The sequence below is a fragment of the Manis javanica genome, chromosome 10 (genome assembly GCF_040802235.1).
Source record: "Manis javanica isolate MJ-LG chromosome 10, MJ_LKY, whole genome shotgun sequence".
NCBI lineage: Eukaryota > Metazoa > Chordata > Mammalia > Pholidota > Manidae > Manis > Manis javanica.
This window is the reverse complement of record NC_133165.1, coordinates 42,798,861-42,819,092: the sequence shown is the minus strand read 5'-3', so window position 1 is coordinate 42,819,092 and position 20,232 is coordinate 42,798,861. Positions and strand designations below refer to the sequence as shown.

Genomic DNA, 20,232 nt, shown 5'->3' with positions numbered 1-20,232 from the left:
TTAGAAATAGTTGTATTTTCAAAAATATATATGGTTTTGGGAGGAGATTTCCACCGCGCTACTCACACTTTCATCTTGAGCCTACCCTTTGCACATCTTCTTACCAGAAGTTTTGAAGGAAGAAAGGTCTACATAGAAATAAACTTAACAGAGTGAAGGAGGATATCTAATTTTACTGAGGGCCATAAAAGAATTGAATAAATGCTGAAATGACTTGTTCTTGAATAGAATAATCCTCACTGTCTCTGCTAATTGGAAAGATGTCAGTATCCCCTCTAAATTGTCATATTTCATATTGTTAGATAACTTTTGTATTTTCATCATTTAAAAATTGAACTGTGCCTTAAAATTGATAACATCTTCCAATCAATTCTGGCCATCTGGTAGTGGTGAAAAATTTTTAGGAACTTCTTAACCAATTATTTTACTTACTTTCATTATAAGGACATCTCACATGTGATATAAAGGGAGAACAGTATTTAAGTCTAAAAGAACTTTTAGTAGACATAAAACAAAAATCCTGTCATGAGGCAGCATTATGTCATAGTGTGGCAATGTCTTTTTTTTTTTTTTTTGGCTTTTTTTTTTTTTTTTGAGAGGGCATCTCTCATATTTATTGATCAAATGGTTGTTAACAACAATAAAATTCAGTATAGGGGGGTCAATGCTCAATGTACAATCATTAATCCATCTCAAGCCTAATTCTCGTCAGTCTCCAATCTTCTGAAGCATAACAAACAAGTTCTTACATGGTGAACGAATTCTTGCACAGTGAATAAATTCTTACATGGTGAACAGTACAAGGGCATTCATCACAGAAACTTTCGGTTTTGATCATGCATTATGACCTATAAACAATCAGGTCAAATATGAATATTCGTTTGGTTTTTGTACTTGATTTATATGTTGATCCCACATTTCTCCTATTATTATTATTATTTTTATTTTTAATAAAATGCTGAAGTGGTAGGTAGATGCAAGATAAAGGTAGAAAACATAGTTTAGTGCTGTAAGAGGGCAAATGTAGATGATCAGATGATCAGGTGTGTGCCTATGGACCAAGTATTAATCCAGGCAAGACAAGGGCAGCAAGACATCCACGGATGCAGAAGATTTCTCTCAAAGCAGGGGGGGTGAGGTTCTGAGCCTCACCTCTGTTGATCCCCAATTTCTCACCTGATGGCCCCCCTGCGACTGTGCCTGTCTTAGGTTGTTCCTCCCTTGAGGAATCTTACCCGTCTCTGGCTAACCAGTCATCTTCCGGGGCCATACAGGAAAATGTAAAGTTGGTAAGTGAGAGAGAAACCATATTGTTTGCAAAGGTTAGCTTTTTACTTCTTTGCAGATTTATGCCCTGTGTCTTCTATGCCCAGCACTTGTCTCGAGGTATCTTTACCACCTGGAGGAATTATGATACTTGGTAAATTCGATATGAGGCACGAATTCTATTTAAGGGTTGTAATTAGGAAGGAAGAAGAAAAGCTATAGATGTAGCATGTGAAGGAAACATGGGAGGATTGATTATTTCTTTGACATATCTTCTTGTAGAGTACCTTAAGTATGTATAGGTTTTAAACTACTAACTAATTTGCACACACATATTAACATAATAGGAATACGGTGACATAAACAAAGCAAATCTATAATTACCATCCATCTCCAGTGAAGCCAAGAAAACCATTTAGGCACCCTAGGCATTTGTGAAAATTTATCTATGATATGATGGATATTGTCCAACTGTACTTGAACCATCAGACAAATTAAAGCAGCCCATTTCTGGGATCTGTTCACATCCCATATGTTCTTTTAACCATAGATAGTCTATAGTCATGAGATTTTGGAGTGCTACACCTTGCACCCCTCCCAACTTCTGGTTGAGTTCCAACAGTACAGATCGGTCAAATTCGTTGTCTCACTGTATGCACATGCCAGCCTAGACATCTCCCTCCTCATTCCTATGGCAAGTCCAGGAGACGGTGGGCTGGATGCAGCCACAACCACAGCATCGTCCGGATCCCTGTGGAGGCTTTTTGATGATCATCCCCTGGCACAAGTCCCCCAGAGAGTGCTGATGCCGGAAGCTCCTCCTCATATCGTATCTTAGTTCATTTTCTGGGTATCCAAGCTAGGCCTTGATCTTCTGCATAGAAACAAACAGACCCTTTGCCCACACTTTGACATGCCCTCTATACCACTGTGCAGAACTCATTGGAGGTCAGCACACAATAACTGCTTTTTTTTTTTTTTTTTTAATTAAGAGAAAGGAATATTATCAGAAAAAAGTACCTCCATAGCTGATCATCTGACACCCTTTAAGTGATCAACATTAAGGATATTTAAAGCATGCGTTGATCTTTGATTTACCAATAGTTTTATCCTGTTAAGGAGTAATCCCCCTTTTCTTTCTTTCTTTCTTTCTTTTTTTTTTTAAATTTTTAATCTACACTTACCTGAAGAATACTATGTTTACTATGCTCTCCCCTATATCAGGTCCCCCCTAACAACCACATTACGGTTACTGTCCATCAGCTTAGCAAAATGTGGTAGAGTCACTACTTGTCCTCTCTGTGTTGTGCAGCCCACCCTCCCCTTTCTCCCTCCCCCCCATGCATGCTAATCTTAATACCCCTCTTCTTCTTCCCCCCTCTTATCCCTCCCTGCCCACCCATCCTCCCCAGTTCCTTTCCCTTTGGTACCTGTTAGTCCATTTTTGGGTTCTGTAATTCCACTGCTGTTTTGTTCCTTCAGTTTTTCCTTTGTTCCTATACTCCTCAGATGAGTGAAATCATTTGGTATTTCTCTTTCTCCGCTTGGCTTATTTCACTGAGCATAATACTCTCCAGCTCCATCCATGTTGCTGCAAATGGTTGGATTTTTCCACTTCTTATGGCTGAGTAGTATTCCATTGTGTATATGTACCACATCTTCTTTATCCATTCATCTACTGATGGACATTTAGGTTGCTTCCAATTCTTGGCTATTGTAAATAGTGCTGCGATAAACATAGGAGTGCATCTGTCTTTCTCAAACTTGATTGGTGCGTTCTTAGGGTAAATTCCTAGGAGTGGAATTCCTGGGTCAAATGGTAGGTCTGTTTTGAGCATTTTGACGCACCTCCATACTGCTTTCCACAATGGTTGAACTAATTTACATTCCCACCAGCAGTGTAGGAGGGTTCCCCTTTCTCCACAGCCTCGCCAACATTTGTTGTTGTTTGTCTTTTGGATGGCAGCTATCCTTACTGGTGTGAGGTGATACCTCATTGTAGTTTTAATTTGCATTTCTCTGATAATTAGTGATGTGGAGCATCTTTTCATGTGTCTGTTGGCCATCTGTATTTCTTTATTGGAGAACTGTCTGTTCAGTTCCTCTGCCCATTTTTTAATTGGGTTATTTGTTTTTTGTTTGTTGAGGTGTGTGAGCTCTTTATATATTCTGGACGTCAAGCCTTTATCGGATCTGTCATTTTCAAATATATTCTCCCATACTGTAGGGTTCCTTTCTGTTCTATTGATGGTGTCTTTCGCTGTACAGAAGCTTTTCAGCTTAATGTAGTCCCACTTGCTCATTTTTGCTGTTGTTTTCCTTGCCCGGGGAGATATGTTCAAGAAGAGATCACTCATGTTTATGTCTAAGAGGTTTTTGCCTACGTTTTTTTCCAAGAGTTTAATGGTTTCATGACTTACATTCAGGTCTTTGATCCATTTTGAGTTTACCTTTGTATATGGGGTTAGACAATGGTCCAGTTTCATTCTCCTACATGTAGCTGTCCAGTTTTGCCAGCACCATCTGTTGAAGAGACTGTCATTTTGCCATTGTATGTCCATGGCTCCTTTATCAAATATTAATTGACCATATATGTTTGGGTTAATTTCTGGGGTCTCTAATCTGTTCCACTGGTCTGTGGCTCTGTTCTTGTGCCAGTACCAAATTGTCTTGATTACTATGGCTTTGTAGTAGAGCTTGAAGTTGGGGAGTGAGATCCCCCCTACTTTATTCTTCTTTTTCAGGATTGCTTTGGCTATTCGGGGTGTTTGGTGTTTCCATATGAATTTTTGAATTATTTGTTCCAATTCATTGAAGAATGTTGCTGGTAATTTGAGAGGGATTGCATCAAATCTGTATATTGCTTTGGGCAGGATGGCCATTTTGACGATATTAATTCTTCCTAGCCATGAGCATGGGATGAGTTTCCATTTATTAGTGTCCCCTTTAATTTCTCTTAAGAGTGACTTGTAGTTTTCAGAGTATAAGTCTTTCACTTCTTTGGTTAGGTTTATTCCTAGGTATTTTATTCTTTTTGATGCAATGGTGAATGGAATTGTTTTCCTGATTTCTCTTTCTATTGATTCGTTGTTAGTGTATAGGAAAGCTACAGATTTCTGTGTGTTAATTTTGTATCCTGCACCTTTGCTGTATTCCGATATCAGTTCTAGTAGTTTTGGAGTGGAGTCTTTAGGGTTTTTTATGTACAGTATCATATCATCTGCAAATAGTGACAGTTTAACTTCTTCTTTACCAATCTGGATTCCTTGTATTTCTTTGTTTTGTCTGATTGCCGTGGCTAGGACCTCCAGTACTATGTTAAATAACAGTGGGGAGAGTGGACATCCCTATCTGGTTCCCGATCTCAGAGGAAATGCTTTCAGCTTCTCGCTGTTCAGTATAATGCTGGCTGTGGGTTTATCATATATGGCCTTTATTATGTTGAGGTACTTGCCCTCTATTCCCATTTTGCTGAGAGTTTTTATCATGAATGGATGTTGAATTTTGTCAAATGCTTTTTCAGCATCTATGGAGATGATCATGTGGTTTTTGTCTTTCTTTTTGTTGATGTGGTGGATGATGTTGATGGATTTTCGAATGTTGTACCATCCTTGCATCCCTGGGATGAACCCCACTTGGTCATGGTGTATGATCCTTTTGATATACTGTTGAATTCTGTTTGCTAATATTTTATTGAGTATTTTTGCATCTACATTCATCAGGGATATTGGTCTGTAATTTTCTTTTTTGGTGGGGTCTTTGCCTGGTTTTGGTATTAGGGTGATGTTGCCCTCATAGAATGAGTTTGGGAGTATTCCCTCTTCTTCTATTTTGTGGAACACTTTAAGGAGAATGGGTATTATGTCTGCTCTGTGTGGATGATAAAATTCCGAGGTAAATCCGTCCGGCCCCGGGGTTTTGTTCTTGGGTAGTTTTTTGATTACTGTTTCAATTTCTTTGCTTGTAATTGGTTTGTTTAACTTTTGTGTTTCTTCCTTGGTCAGTCCTGGGAGGTTGTATTTTTCTAGGAAGTTGTCCATTTCTTCTAGGTTTTCCAGCTTGTTGGCATATAGGTTTTCATAGTAGTCTTTAATAATTCTTTGTATTTCTGTGGAGTCTGTCGTGATTTTTCCATTCTCATTTCTGATTATGTTGATTTGTGTTGATTCTCTTTTTCTCTTAATAAGTTTGCTAGAGGCTTATCTATTTTGTTTATTTTCTCAAAGAACCAGCTCTTGGTTTCGTTGATTTTTGCTTTTGTTTTATTTTTCTCAATTTTGTTTATTTCTTCTCTGATCTTTATTATGTCCCTCCTTCTGCTGACTTTAGGCCTCATTTGTTCTTCTTTTTCCAGTTTTAATAATTGTGATGTTAGACTATTCATTTGGGATTGTTCTTCCTTCTTCAAGTGTGCCTGTATTGCTATATACTTTCCTCTTAAGACTGCTTTCGCTGCGTCCCACAGAAGTTGGGGCTTAGTGTTGTTGTTGTCATTCGTTTCTATATATTCCTTGATCTCTATTTTGATTTGTTCATTGATCCATTGATTATTTAGTAGCATGTTGTTAAGCCTCCATGTGTTTGTGAGCCTTTTTGTTTTCTTTGTAGAATTTATTTCTACTTTCATACCTTCAGAAATTTAGCAAACTGAAGACAATGGAGAGACATCTTTAAAGCGCTATTTAACATAAAACTAAAATCTCTTAGCCTAGTATTTATCTAGGAAAATGCCCTTCAGAAATGGGACTGAAAAGACTCTGAACAAACTAATGCTGAAAGCATTTGTTGCCAGCAGACCTGAAACAACAAAAAAATGGCAAAGGAAGCTAGTCAGAAGGAAAATTATTCAAGGTGGAAATTTAGGTCTTTACAAAGGATTGAAAAGTGCTGGAAATTGTAAATTTTGGGGTAAATAGAGATTTATTATTTTTAAATCCTTTTAAAAGATGATTGAATTGACAGTGACTGCTAACAGGTATGGGGAGTTTCTTTATGGGATGATGGAAATATTCTGGAATTAGTAGCCAAAAAATGATACTTGATTTTTAAAACAAAACCAATGCTTTGTGAGTTCTACAATATGTACAAGTGAAATGTCTGACAATAGCACAAGGGAGGGAAATGGAAGTAGGAAATTGTGAAGTTTAACACTGCAAATAAAGGGCTATGCTATCTGAAGGCAGAATGGTAAATTAAAGATACATGATTTAAAGCCTAGAGCAACAACTAGAGAAATTAAATGGAAGTATAACTAATAAACTGTGGAACTATAATGAAGTCCTAAAAAAATAGTTAATCCAAAAGAAGGCAGAAAATAAAGGAAAAAGGAACAAAGCCTGGATGGGACAAACAGAAAACAGTAAGAGATGGTAGGTTTAAATATTGCCATAGCTGGGTCATTACATTAAATGTAAATGGTCTTGAAAAATCATTGTGGTTAAAAAAATGCAAAGTAAAGCTGAAGATAAAAATTACTTCCAAACTCACCACCATTAATGTTTTAGTGCAGTCCCTTCCAGTTGATTTTTGTCTATAAATATGCATACATGTGTACCTATATGTGTATATTCATAGATATATATGTATACATAAACATGGATTTTAAGAAATAAAATTGAGATCATGCTCTTTGTTTTCATTTAACTTTGAATCATAAACATTTTGACATGTATTAAAATATTTGAAAACAGCTTTTAACATCTATATAGTCTTTTACTGAATGGCCAAATTATAATAGTCTACCAAATAGGTGTTTTTTATTTGCCATTTTAAACAGTGCTGTGATGAGCACCCTTGTTCATACTTATGTAAATCTGTATATCATTGATTATTTTCTGTATTCCTAGGAAATTATACCATCTCTAGGAAATTATACCAATTTATGCTCCCTTTAGAGTGCATAGCAGTGCCAGTCTATCCTCATCCTTGTCCACATATAATGTTGGTTGAATATTGCCAATCATATTTTTTTAAAATTGTAGGTAACTTGATTTCCTTCCTGAATGTTTGTAGGATACTGTCTTTATCTTTGAAATTTGCAAAATCTACCAGAATCTTGATATTAATTTGGCTAACATGCAGAATGTGTACATTTATTTTTCCTTCCCTCCTTCCTTCCTTCTTCAGCAGTTAATTTCTATTTCTTTGGTTGTTACTTCAGCTTCATTTGTTCTGGAATATGAACTTCCCATGTCTGTCATGCTCAGTATTGTCTCCTCAGTGCCTGGCTATAGTATACTGTATGCTCAATAAGTTTGTCTGAAGAAGAATTACTGTTTTTTCTTTCTCAACTCTTGTAATTGGTAAGGTCAAACTGTATAATATGCCCAACATTCTTTTATTTATCTTAAGTCTATTTTGTCCTTTTAATTAGAGTTGTGGGATGATTTATCCATTTACGTTTTTGTGGCACTACTTTTTGTTTGGTAATATTTCATCTGCTATTCACTGCTTCTGTCGCTGTTTAAATTTGGAAAATCATGTTTTTCATCTCTAAAATCTTTTCATCTATATGAAATTTTTCCTCATTTTATATTACTCCCAGTTTATGATGGTTTACATATGCAGAATTCTTGAGTTCTTTTAAAACATTAAGTAATATGCATTTTATTATTTTCCCCTCAGTATACACCAGCTATTTGAGACTGTCAGATTTTTATCTTTTTTTCAGCTCTAAGGTATTTTAATTTCAATAAGTAGTGTGTTTTAAAACATTTTAGGGCTGGGAAAATGGAGTGTCCATTTGTTTATTACTTTTGTCATTTGTTCCTTTACCTCCACCACCTGGACACACAATTCAAATGTATCTATTAACAAGATTTTTAGTAGTAGAAAGTTAGGATTCAAGAATTTTTATTTGCAAGGATTGCCATGTGGGAGTACCCTCAATAACATCTATTTGTTGAATATTTTTTGAGACACCAAAAGGTGGAGAATTGGATCAAAGGAAGTTTGAATGTAAACTACCAGCTTTTGAGAGAACCACAGAAGCAGAACTTGGAAAAATTAGAGTTATTCTCTTTCCTTAATTACTTACACTTAGGAATTTGGCCCTGGGCACCCAAAGATGAATGAGAGTTCCTGTTCTCAAGAAGTCCTGTCCAATGCCAGACACAGATACATAAACAAAATTAAGTAAAACGGGGTGGTGGTGTACCAGGTGAAAGAGATCCATAATTCGTGGCTTATGTTTTCTACTGAGAGAGGGCAGCAGAGGTTTATGCAGACTGAAGAAGATTTGAAATTGCATTTTGGAGTAATAGACTTTAACCTAGTATGACTAAAAAAGTTACAAAGCAATATGTAAGGTTCTTTTTCTTTTAATGAGAGTCCTTTTATGGGGTGGAAAATGAGACCAATGTATTGACTCAGGTGATTTGAAGGAAAGTGGGACTGAGCAACAAAGTGCTTGGCAGTGAACCTCAGTTTTGCACATATAACTGCTAGAATCCTCATTCCTTTTTACACTGAATGTGAAATTAATCATTAAAAATTTAAAATGGAGGTTTAAGTTTTTTTCCTCATACCTGAATACTATTCAGGGTAGCAGTATTTCTGATGGCCTCAGGCATTTTCTTTCCCAGCACTGATTACTGTCTTGAAAGAGTGACTTAGATACGCTTTCACATTCCAGAATGACCCACATTAGACTTTCCAGTGTTCAGTTTTGATTACTGGCAGTATATGCCATGATGAATACTACAGGTTTGGTTTTGTTTTAATCATGGTAGAAAGATCTAATATTTTCATTTATATTAGCAAGGCTAATGATCTACAAATCTCTGAGCCAGATGTTTAATTATCTTTAAAGTTCAAATTTCCTTAAACTTCAGGGAGTTTGAGATCACAATTACAACATTTAGATATTTTCAGAGACAATTTTGTTCAGTTACCTAAGCTAGATAGGTTTTGTTTTAAGAGAATCTTCCTTTATCATTTCCCCCATCAGAAAGAACCATTTCAATGGCTGGAATGCTGGATTAAATACGAAAATGTGCTCTAGTCTGGGCTGTCATTATTTACTGTGAAAACAGGCAAGCAGTGTATTAGACCTCTGAACTCCTTTCATACGTAGCGGCCACAACTACTCTGCATGACCAACAATCAGTTAAGACATTTTCCTATATCTGACAAATTTCCAAATACTTAAAAATTTAGGTTTACTTCAAGTGTTCACAAAAATTCATTTAGTAGAGATTTCAGAATTTATGTAAATTTACTCCCTTGAGTAATCATCAACTGAAGAATTTTCAAAACATCAAAATAACTGAAGATTTATGAAAACTACATGTATAGTCAATTACAGTGAATTTTTCTGTTATACTCTAAACTTATTTTATAATTATGTCTAAATAAAATTATGAAATAGCAATTATGTGGGTTATTTTATTATTTTTTCTATTAAGGTATCACTGATAAACACTCTTCTGAAGGTTTCACATGAAGAAAATTGAGGTTACTATATTCATCCATATTCTCAAGTCCCCCCAATACCCCACTGAGTCACTGTTCATCAGTGTAAGATGTCATAGAGTCATTACTTGTCTTCTCTGTGCTACACTGTCATCCCCGTGAGCCCCCCTGCCAACACCATGCATACCAATCATAATACTCTTCAATCCCCTTCTCCCTCCTTTCCCAACCATCCACTCCACCACTACCCCTTGGTAACTGCTAGTCCCTTCTTGGAGTCTGGGAGTCTCCTGCTGTTTTCCTTCATTTTTCTTCATTAACTGTACAAATGAGTGAAATCATTTATCTTTCTCCACCTGGCTATTTCACTGAGCATAGTACCCTCTAGCTCCATCCATGTTGCAAATGGTAGGATTTGTTTTCTTATGGCTGAATAATATTCCATTGTGTATATGTACCACACCTTCTTTATCCATTCATTTACTGATGGACACAGGTTGCTTCCATATCGTGGCTATTGTAAATAGTGCTGCAATAAACATAGGGGTGCATATGTCTTTTTGAATCTGGGATCTTGTTTTCTTTGGGTAAATTCCTAGGAGTGGAATTGCTGGGTCAAATCGCATTTCTATTTTTAGTTTTTTAAGGGAACTCCATATTGCTTTCCACAATGGTTGAATTAATTTACATTCCCACCAACAGTGTAGGAGGGTTCCCCTTTCTCTGCATCCTCACCAACATTTGTTGTTGTTTGTGTTTTGGATGGTGGCCATCCTTACTGGTGTGAGGTGATATCTCATTGTGGTTTTAATTTGCATTTCCCTGATAAGTAGCAATGTGGAACATCTTTTCAGGTGCCTGTTGGCCATCTAAATTACTTCTTTGGAGGACTGTCTATTCATATCCTCCACCCATTCTTTAATCAGGTTATTTGCTTTTTGTTTGTTGAGGTGTGTGAGCTCATTATATATTTTGGATGTTAACCCCTTGTCAGATATATCGTTTACAGATAATGTTCTCCCATACTGTATGAGGCTGTTTTGTTCTACTGATGGTATCCTTTGCTGTACAGAAGCTTTTTAGTTTGATGTAGTCCCATTTGTTCATTTGCTCTTGTTTCCCTTGCCCAATCAGATGTGTTCAGAAAAAAGTTGCTCATGTTTATACTGAAGAGATTTTTGCCTATGTTTTCCTCTAAGAGTTTTATAGTTTCATGACTTACGTAGAGGTTTTTGTTCCATTTGAGTTTACTTTTGTGTATGGGGTTAGACAATAATCCAGTTTCATTATCTCTCATGTAATTGTCCAGTTTTGCCAACACCAGCTGTTGAAAGAGGCTGTCATTTCCCTATTGTATATCGATGGCTCCTTTATCATATTAATTGACCATATATTCTTGGGTTTATATTGGGGCTCTCTAGTCTATTCCATTAATATATGGGTCTGTTCTTGTGCCAGTACCAAATTGTCTTAATTACTGTGGCTTTGTAGTAGAGTTTGAAGTCAGGGAGTGTAATCCCCTCAGCTTTATTCTTCCTTCTCAGGATTTTTTTGGCTATTCGGGGTCTTTTGTAGTTCCATATGGATTTTTATTTATTTTATTTATTTTATTTTGGTATCATTAATCTAAAATTACATGAGGAACATTATGCTTACTAGACTCCCCCCATCACCAAGTGCCCTCCACATACCCAACTAGAGTCACTGTCCATCAGAGTAGTAAGATGCTATAGAATCACTACTTGTCTTCTCTGTGTTGGTCAGCCCTCCCCGTGCCCCCTCCGTACATTATGCCTGCTAATAGTAATGCCCATCCCCTTTTTTTCCCCCTTATCCATCCCTTCCCACCCATCCTTCCCATTCCCTTTCCCTTTGGTAACTGTCAGTCCATTCTTGGGTTCTGTGAGTCTGCTGCTGTTTTGCTCCTTCGGTTTTTTCTTTGTTCTTATACTCCACAGATGAGTGAAATCATTTGATACTTGTCTTTCTCCACCTGGCTTATTTCACTGAGCATAATACCCTCTAGCTCCATCCATATTGTTGCAAATGATAAGATTTGTTTTCTTCTTATGGCTGAATAATATTCCATTGTGTGTATGTACCACATCTTCTTTATCCATTCATCTACTGATGGAACTTAGGTTGCTTCCATTTCTTGGCTATTGTAAATAGTGCTGCAATAAACATAGGGGTGCATATGTCTTTTTGAAACTGGGCTGCTGCATTCTTAGGGTAAACTCCTAGGAGTGGAATTCCTGGGTCAAATGGTATTTCTGTTTTTAGTTTTTTGAGGAACCTCCATGCTGCTTTCCACAATGGTTGAACTAATTTACATTCCCACCAGCAGTGGAGTAGGGTTCCCCTTTCTCCACATCCTTGCCAACATTTCTTGTTTGTGTTTTGAATGGTGGCCATCCTTACTGGTGTGAGGTGATATCTCATTGTGGTTTTAATTTGCATTTCCCTGATGACTAGTGATGTGGAGCATCTTTTCATATGCCTGTTGGCCATCTGAATTTCTTCTTTGGAGAAGTGTCTGTTCAGCTCCTCTGCCCCTTTTTAAATTGGATTATTTGCTAAGATGCGTGAGCTCTTTATATATTTTGGATGTCAGCCCTTTATCGGATCTGTCATTTGTGAATATATTCTCCCATACTGTAGGCTGCCTTTTTGTTCTATTGATGGTGTCCTTTTCAGCTTGATACAGTCCCACTTGTTCATTTTTCCTTTTGTTTTCCTTGCCCAGGTAGATATGTTCATGAAGAAGTTGCTCATGTTTATGTCCAAGAGATTTTTGCCTATGTTTTTTTTCTAAGAGTTTTATGGTTTGATAACTTACATTCAGGTCTTTGATCCATTTTGAATTTACTTTTGTGTATGGGGTTAGACAATGATCCAGTTTCATTCTCTTACATGTAGCTGTCCAATTTTGCCAACACCAGCTGTTGAAGAGGCTGTCATTTCCCCATTGTATATCCATGACTCCTTTATCATATATTAATTGACCATATATCTTTGGGTTAACATCTGGGGTCTCTTTTCTGTTCCACTGATCTGTGGGTCTGTTTTTGTGCCAGTACCAAATTGTCTTGATTACTGTGGCTTTGTGGTAGAGCTTGAAGTTGGGGAGCGAGATCCCTCCCACTTTATTCTTCCTTCTCAGGATTGCTTTGGCTATTCCATGACTTTTGTGGTTCCATATGAATTTTAGAACTATATGTTCCAGTTCATTGAAGAATGCTGTTGGTATTTTGATAGGGATTGCAATGAATCTGTAGATTGCTTTAGGCAGGATTGCCATTTTGATGATATTAATTCTTCCTAGCCAAGAGCATGGGATGAGTTTTCGTTTGTTAGTGTGCTCTTTAATTTTTCCTTGTAGTTTTCAGGGTATAGGTCTTTCCCTTCGTTGGTTAGGTTTATTCCTAAGTATTTTATTCTTTTTGATGCAATTGTGAATGGAATTGTTTTCCTCATTTCTCTTTCTGGTAGCTCATCATTAGTGTATAGGAAAGCAACAGATTTCTGTGTATTAATTTTGTATCCTGGAACTTTGCTGGACTCAGATTATTCTAGTAATTTTGGAGTGAAGTCTTCAGGGATTTTTATGTACAATATCATGTCATCTGCGAATAGTGACAGTTTGACATCTTCTTTACCAATCTGGATGCCTTGTATTTCTTTGTTTTGTCTGATTGCCATGGCTAGGACCTCCAGTACTAGGTTGAATAACAGTGGGGAGAGTGGGCATCCCTGTCTTGTTCCCACTCTTAAGTGAAAACCTTCCAGCTTCTCACTGTTAACTGTGATGTTGGCTGTGGGTTTGTCATATATGGCCTTTATTATGTTGAGGTACTTGCCCTCTATACCCATTTTGTTAAGAGTTTTTATTATGAATGGATGATGAATTTTGTCAAATGCTTTTTCAGCATCTATGGAAATGAGCATGTGGTTTTTGTCCTTTTTGTTTATGTGGTGGATGATGTTGATGGATTTTCAAATGTACCATCCTTGCATCCCTGAGATGAATCACACCCGATCATGGTGTTAGATCCTCTTGATATATTTTTGAATTCTGTTTGCTAATATTTTGTTGAGTATTTTTGCATCTATATTCATCAGAGATACTCATCTGTAATTTTCTTTTTTTGTGGTGTCTGCCTGGTTTTGGTATTAGTGTGATGCTGGCTTCATAGAATGAGTTTGGAAGTATTCTGTCCTCTTCCATTTTTTGGAAAATTTTAAGGAGAATGGGTATTATGTCTTCTCTGTATGTCTGATAAAATTCTGCGATGAATCCATCTGGCTTGGGGGTTTTGTTCTTGGGTAGTTTTTGATTACCAATTCAATTTCATTGCTGGTAATTGGTCTGTTTAGATTTTCTGTTTCTTCCTTGGTTGGTTTTGGAAGGTTCTGTTTTTCTAGGAGGTTGTCCATTTCTTCTAGGTTTTCCAGCTTGTTAGCATATAGGTTTTCATAGTATTCTCTAATAATTCTTTGTATTTCTGTGGGGTCAGTCATTATTTTTCCTACCTCATTTCTGATTCTGTTGATGTGTGTAGATTCTCCTTTTCACTTAATAAGTCAGTCTAGGGGTTTATCTATTATGTTTATTCCTTGTATTGATTTTTTTTATTGTTGTATTTTTCAATTTAGTTTATTCTCTGATATTTATTATGTCCCTCCTCCTACTGACTTTGGGCCTCATTTTTTCTTTTTCCAGTTTCAATAATTATAACTTTAGACTATTCATTTGGGATTGTTTTTCCTTCTTTAAGTAGGCCTGGACTGCAATATAGTTTCCTCTTAAAACTGCCTTTGCTGCATCCCACAGAAGTTGGGGTGCTGTGCTGCTGTTTTCATTTGTCTCCATAGATTGCTTTCTCTCTGTTTTAATTTTGTCATTGATCCGTTGATTATTTAGGAGCATGTTGTTAAGCCTCTACGTGTTTGTGAGCATTTTTGTTTTCTTTGTACAATTTATTTCTATTTACGTACCTCTGTGATTGGAGAAGTTGGTTGGTAGAATTTCAGTCTTTTTGAATTTACTGATGTTCTTTTTGTGGCCTAGTATGTGTTGTATTCTGTAAAATGTTTCATGTGCACTTGAGAAGAATGTGTATCCTGCTGCTTTTGGGTGTAGAGTTCTGTAGATGTCTGTTAGGTCCATGTGTTCTAGTGTGTTGTTCTGTGTCTCTGTGTCCTTACTTATTTTCTGTCAGGTTGATCTGTCCTTTGTAGTGACTGGTGTGTTGAAGTCTCCTAGACGAATGCATTGGATTCTGTTTCCTCCTTTAATTCTGTTAGTATTTGTTTCACATATGTTGGTCTTCCTTTGTTGTGTGCATATATATTTATGATGGTTATATGTCCTTGTTGGACTGATCCCTTTATCATTATGTAATGTCCTTCTTTATCTCTTGTTACTTTCTTTGTTTTGAAGTCTATTTTGTCTAAGTACTGCAACACCTGCTCTTTTCTCCCTAATGTTTGCATGAAATATCTTTTTCCATCCCTTCACTTTTATTCTGTGTATGTCTTTGGGTTTGAGGTGAGTTTCTTGTAAGCAGCATATAGGTGGATCTTGCTTTTTTATCCATTCTATTACTCTGTCTTTTGATTGGTGCATTCAGTCCATTTATATTTAGGGTTTTATTGAAAGATATGTACTTATTGCCATTGCAGGCTTTAGATTCATGGTTACCAAAGGTTCAAGGTTAGCTTCTTTAGTATCTTATTGCCTAACTTAGCTTGCTTATTGAGCTATTATAGACACTGTCTGGTGATTCTTTATTTCTCTCCCTTCTTTTTCTTCCTCCTCCATTCTTTATATGTTGGGTGTTTTATTCTGTGCTCTTCTGTGTTTCCTTTAACTGCTTTTGTGGGTAGTTGGTTTTATTTTTTGCCTTTAGTTAGTATTTGGTTGTTCTGCTTTCTTTAGTGTGATTTTATTTTCTCTGGTGACATCTGTTTAGCCTTAGGAGTGCCCCCATCTAGAGCCGTCCCTCTAAAATATCCTGTAGAGGCAGTCTGTGGGAGGCAAATTCCCTCAACTTTTACTTGTCTGGGAATTGTTTAATCCCTCCTTCATATTTAAATGATAATCGTCCTGGATACAGTATTCTTGATTCAAGGCCCTTCTGTTTCATTGCATTAAAAATATCATGCCATTCTCTTCTGGCCTGTAAGGTTTCTGTTGAGAAGTCTGATGATAACCTGATGGATTTTCCTTTGTAGGTGACCTTTTTCCTCTCTGTAGCTACCTTTAAAACTCTGTCCTTGTCCTTGATCTTTGCCATTTTAGTTATTATATGTCTTGGTGTTGTCCTCCTTGGGTCCCTTCTGTTGGGAGTTCTGTGTACTTCCGTGGTCTGAACGATTATTTCCTCCCCCAGTTTGGGGAAGTTTTCAGCAATTATTTCTTCAAATACACTTTGTATCCCTTTTTCTCTCTCTTCTTCTTCTAGTACCCCTATAATGCGGATATTGTTCCTTTTGGATTGGTCACACAGTTCTCTTAATATTGTTTCATTCCTGGAGATCCTTTTATCTCACTGCGTCAGCTTCTGTGCATTCATGTTCTCTGGTTACTATTCCATCAATGGCCCCTTGCATCTTATCCATTCTGCTTATAAATCCTTCCAGAGATTGTTTCATTTCTGTAATTTTCTTCTGATGTCATCCCTTAGCTCTTGCATATTTCTCTGCATCTCCATCAGCATGGTTCTGACCTTTATTTTGAATTCTTTTTCAGAGAGATTGGTTAGGTCTATCTCCCCAGATTCCTTCTCAGGGGAGGATGTCTGGGTTAGTCTGGTCTGTATCAAATTCTTCTGCCTTTTCATGGCGATAGAGGTAGTTGTGGGGAGCTGGCGCTTGTGTTGGCTGGGAGAACATCCCTTCTTGCTTGTTTGTCACCTTCTTTTCCTGGGAGAATGGCGAACCCTAGCGGCTTGTGCTGGGCAGCTGCTCGCAGATGGGGTTTCTGATTCTTGCCCACCTGCAGTGAGAGAATCTCTGCTCTGCTGCTGTGGGAGTGGCCAGCCTCAGGCTGCTGCTCAACTATGGCAGAGCAGCATCAGAGGGGAAACAGGCGGTAGGCTGTTTATCTCTGTGAGGGGCCTCTGAGCTGCATTGCCGCCCAGGGGGTTAGGGCGCCCGGAGTTCCCAGGAATTCCCAGCTGCCAGGCTAAGTGTTCCGAGACGTTTCCATCCAGCTGTGGGGTCCCTGTCCCTTTAAGTCTTTCAAAAGCACTTGCTTTTCTTTGTCCCAGGGGCACCGGCTGAGGGGACCCACTCGTAGGTTTTGCTGTCCCATTTCCTAGTATCCAGCACCCCATGCACTGTGTGTCTGTGTTCCCAGTACAGATGGCTAGAGCTGAGTATTTAGCAGTCCTGGGCTCCCTCTCCCTCCCCGCTCCAACTCCTCTCCTCCTGCTGGGAGCTGGGGTGAGGGGCACTTGGGTCGTGCCTGGCTGTGGCTTGTATCTTACCCCTTTGGGATGCACTGGGTTCTCACAGGTGTAGATGTGGTCTGCCTGTGTCCTGTATCTTCTGGTCTCTCTTTTAAGGATACTTACATTTGTTGTATTTTCAAAAATATATATGGTTTTGGGAGGAGATTTCCGGTACTCTACTCACACTGCCATCTTGGCTCTGCCCCGTGATTTACATTTGAATCCCTACTTGAGATGAGCGGGGCCAAGTTTATGACTTCATATAGTTTCTCCCTGGGTATACTCTTGCCCTCCTTCAATATGTTCTTTACACAAAAGTCAAGAGCGATCGTAAGTAGGCTTATATTAATCTCCTATATAGAAGCCACAAATGTCTTCCCATTGTACTTAAAGTAAAATTCAAACTCTTCCTCATGGCTACAAACAAGGTTGTAAAAAATGGAGATGATTGGATACGTGCTCATTCTCTTGTCACTCTCGTCTCATCACCGTGCCAGCTCTGGCAGCCTCCTTTGGCACACTCATAGCTCAGTCCTGCCGCAAGGCCTTGGTACTGTCATTCCTCATAAGACTGGCTGCTTTTCATCATTCAGGATTTAATTCACATTTCCTGAAAAAAGCCTTCCCTGACCATCTAGCTTAGAGCTGCTCCCTCTATCCCTTCGCCATCTACAGCAGTGGTGCTGAGTGTGGTCCTCAGACCAGAATCAAGAGGAGCATTTTGTTTTGTTTTGAAATGAAGTGAGGCCCTGCCACAGACCTTCTGAAGTAAAGTCTGCAATACCCCAAGGTCACTGTTCTTTTACATTTTCAGAGGCTCTGATCTAGAATAGCTCTCTCAGTTTTCCTGTGTATCTGTTAATAGGCTTGTCCATCTCTGACTGTAAGTCATTTGTCTACCTGTTTATTACTGCTCCTCCTAAATGGAATATGAGCTCCACAAGCATACTACCTGGTCTGATTTCTTTGCTCCTAGGTCCCAGCACCTGACCCATTATCTGCACCTAGAACATGCTCAATAACTATTTGATGTGTAAAAGACTACATCAATATGATGTAGAGTAATTTGTGTTCCTTGAAGTGTATAACTCTACAATAAAAAACTTTATGCCTTTCATTTATAAACCAGGTTTTATTATCTACCAACATCATCCTTATGAAGAGGTTTCATTCTACTTCTTGGATACTGAGTACTATTTAAGTAGTGTGACTAATAAAGAATCACCAGTTTATCCTTGTTTACAGGTAGTGTATCTTCAGAACCAAAGGTTATGTTTTATTGAGTGCTTTGCCAGAGACTTAAAAAACTATGACCAGTTGTTTTGTTTCTGGTATTTTAAAAAGCACTCTTATTCAGGCTTAAAGTTATCTTCAAAGGTTTTTATCCAATCCTTAGTTTGATAATTGTATCAAATCTTACTTAATCAGAATTTAATAACCTTTTCAAAAAATAAAATAAGATTCTGAAAATGTTAAGTCAAATGCTAAATTTGAAGTTAAACTGCAAATAAAAACTGATGGGGCAAGTAATATACTCGAGATATGATTTTAGGAAAGACATATAGTTGCTGATATTCTACACTTAAAGATATTGTTCCCAGGATGTATTTCCTAATGGATATCCTGGTGGAATTTGTCAGGAACCAAAATTTCAGTGTACACTTTGAAGAAATAGAATAGCTTACATTAATGGCTATAAACTGGGGATGATTTTGCCCCCAGGGACATCTGGCAGTGGCTAAAGACATTTCTGTTCATCACAACTGGCAGGGGGTACTACTGTCATCTAGAGACTGCTAAACATTCTGTGATGTGCTGAGCAGCTGCTAAAGGAACCTTGCTTAAATTGAGAGAACTCTTCCTCTGCAAATACTAATGTCACCAGAAAAAGAATACATTGTCCTGTCTGTTGGAAAAGAGAATATATGTAAATTGATGACTTGAGAGATTTGGATAGATATATTGGTGTGGCATTCTCAAGATCTTTACATTTTTTATTTTAAATAGGAAAACTCAAATACGTAGCATTAATGATTTTCTTTATTTTACAGATGGGGTCGAGGATTTGGTCTTTTGGGTTCCATTTTTGGAAAGGATGGTGTATTAAACCAGCCAAACAGTGTCTTTGGACTTATATTTTATATACTACAGTTATTACTTGGTAAGTATAGCATACAAAAATAAGATTGTTATATTCTGTTTTGCACTTTGTCTTTGCCCTGAAGTGTGTCTTTATATTAAATAAAACCACATGTTAATGATAGAACCACTAGTTTGTAGCACAGTTTTGTGTCGTGAAAACTTGGTTCACTGAAATTTTAATGATGCAAATGCTGAACATGGTATCTGGTGGTGTTTAATCAGGGATAACAGCATCCATGATGTCCAGAAAAACCAGTTCCATTCAGGGAAATTATTACTTTTATCTTCCCTGGGAACCTTTTTCCTTATCATTTTGTATACTATAGCTATTTTTAAATAGCATGCACTGAGAAAACTTTAATAAACAATATTCATAATTCCATTACCTTTACATAGCCAGTTTCCACTGCCTTCTTTCTTCACTGAATTTTATGTGAACTCTTAATGCTGTCTGCCCTCTTAAGTGTTTTGTTATTATTGACATCAAGGCTTTATTCTAAATAATGGTGCAGTGATCAACCTTGTTTAAGGTTCCTGTCACACATACCCTTCCCTCTTTGAATTATTTCCACAAAATAAATTACCAGACATGGGGTAAATGAATCAAAACAGATTTTTGTTACAAATTTTAACTGCTTTCCCCTCAATTGTCAGATTTCCCTGAAGCTTCATTCACCTTCATTTTTTAAAGTGTTTTCTGTAAAATTTCTAATTTAATAATTACATACTAGTAGCCATTATTTTAATTTAGTTAGTAGGATCCTGATAATAGTCCATTTTGATATTTGTTACATTTTACCCATTTTTTTTTGTATACAAGTTTTTATACAAGTTTTTATAAACTGTCAGTTAGATCTACCCATTTTTGCCCTTACATTTCAGTTAATATTTTATCCTATTACCTGCCAACTTTTCTGTGCTCCTCTATATAGCTGAAGGTGATTAGTTATGAGCC

At 37.3% G+C, this 20,232-nt stretch overlaps 1 protein-coding gene across 3 annotated transcripts in view; it reads left to right on the top strand.

Annotated features, from left to right (window-relative positions):
- VKORC1L1 (vitamin K epoxide reductase complex subunit 1 like 1) overlaps window positions 1-20,232 on the top strand; it is a 54,837-nt gene that overhangs the window by 27,653 nt on the left and 6,952 nt on the right. For all 3 annotated transcript variants that reach the window (XM_073215239.1, XM_073215238.1, XM_037002618.2), the window contains exon 2: window positions 19,187-19,296. In XM_073215239.1, the coding sequence (XP_073071340.1) occupies window positions 19,187-19,296 (110 nt within the window). The remainder of the gene's footprint in view (window positions 1-19,186; window positions 19,297-20,232) is intronic.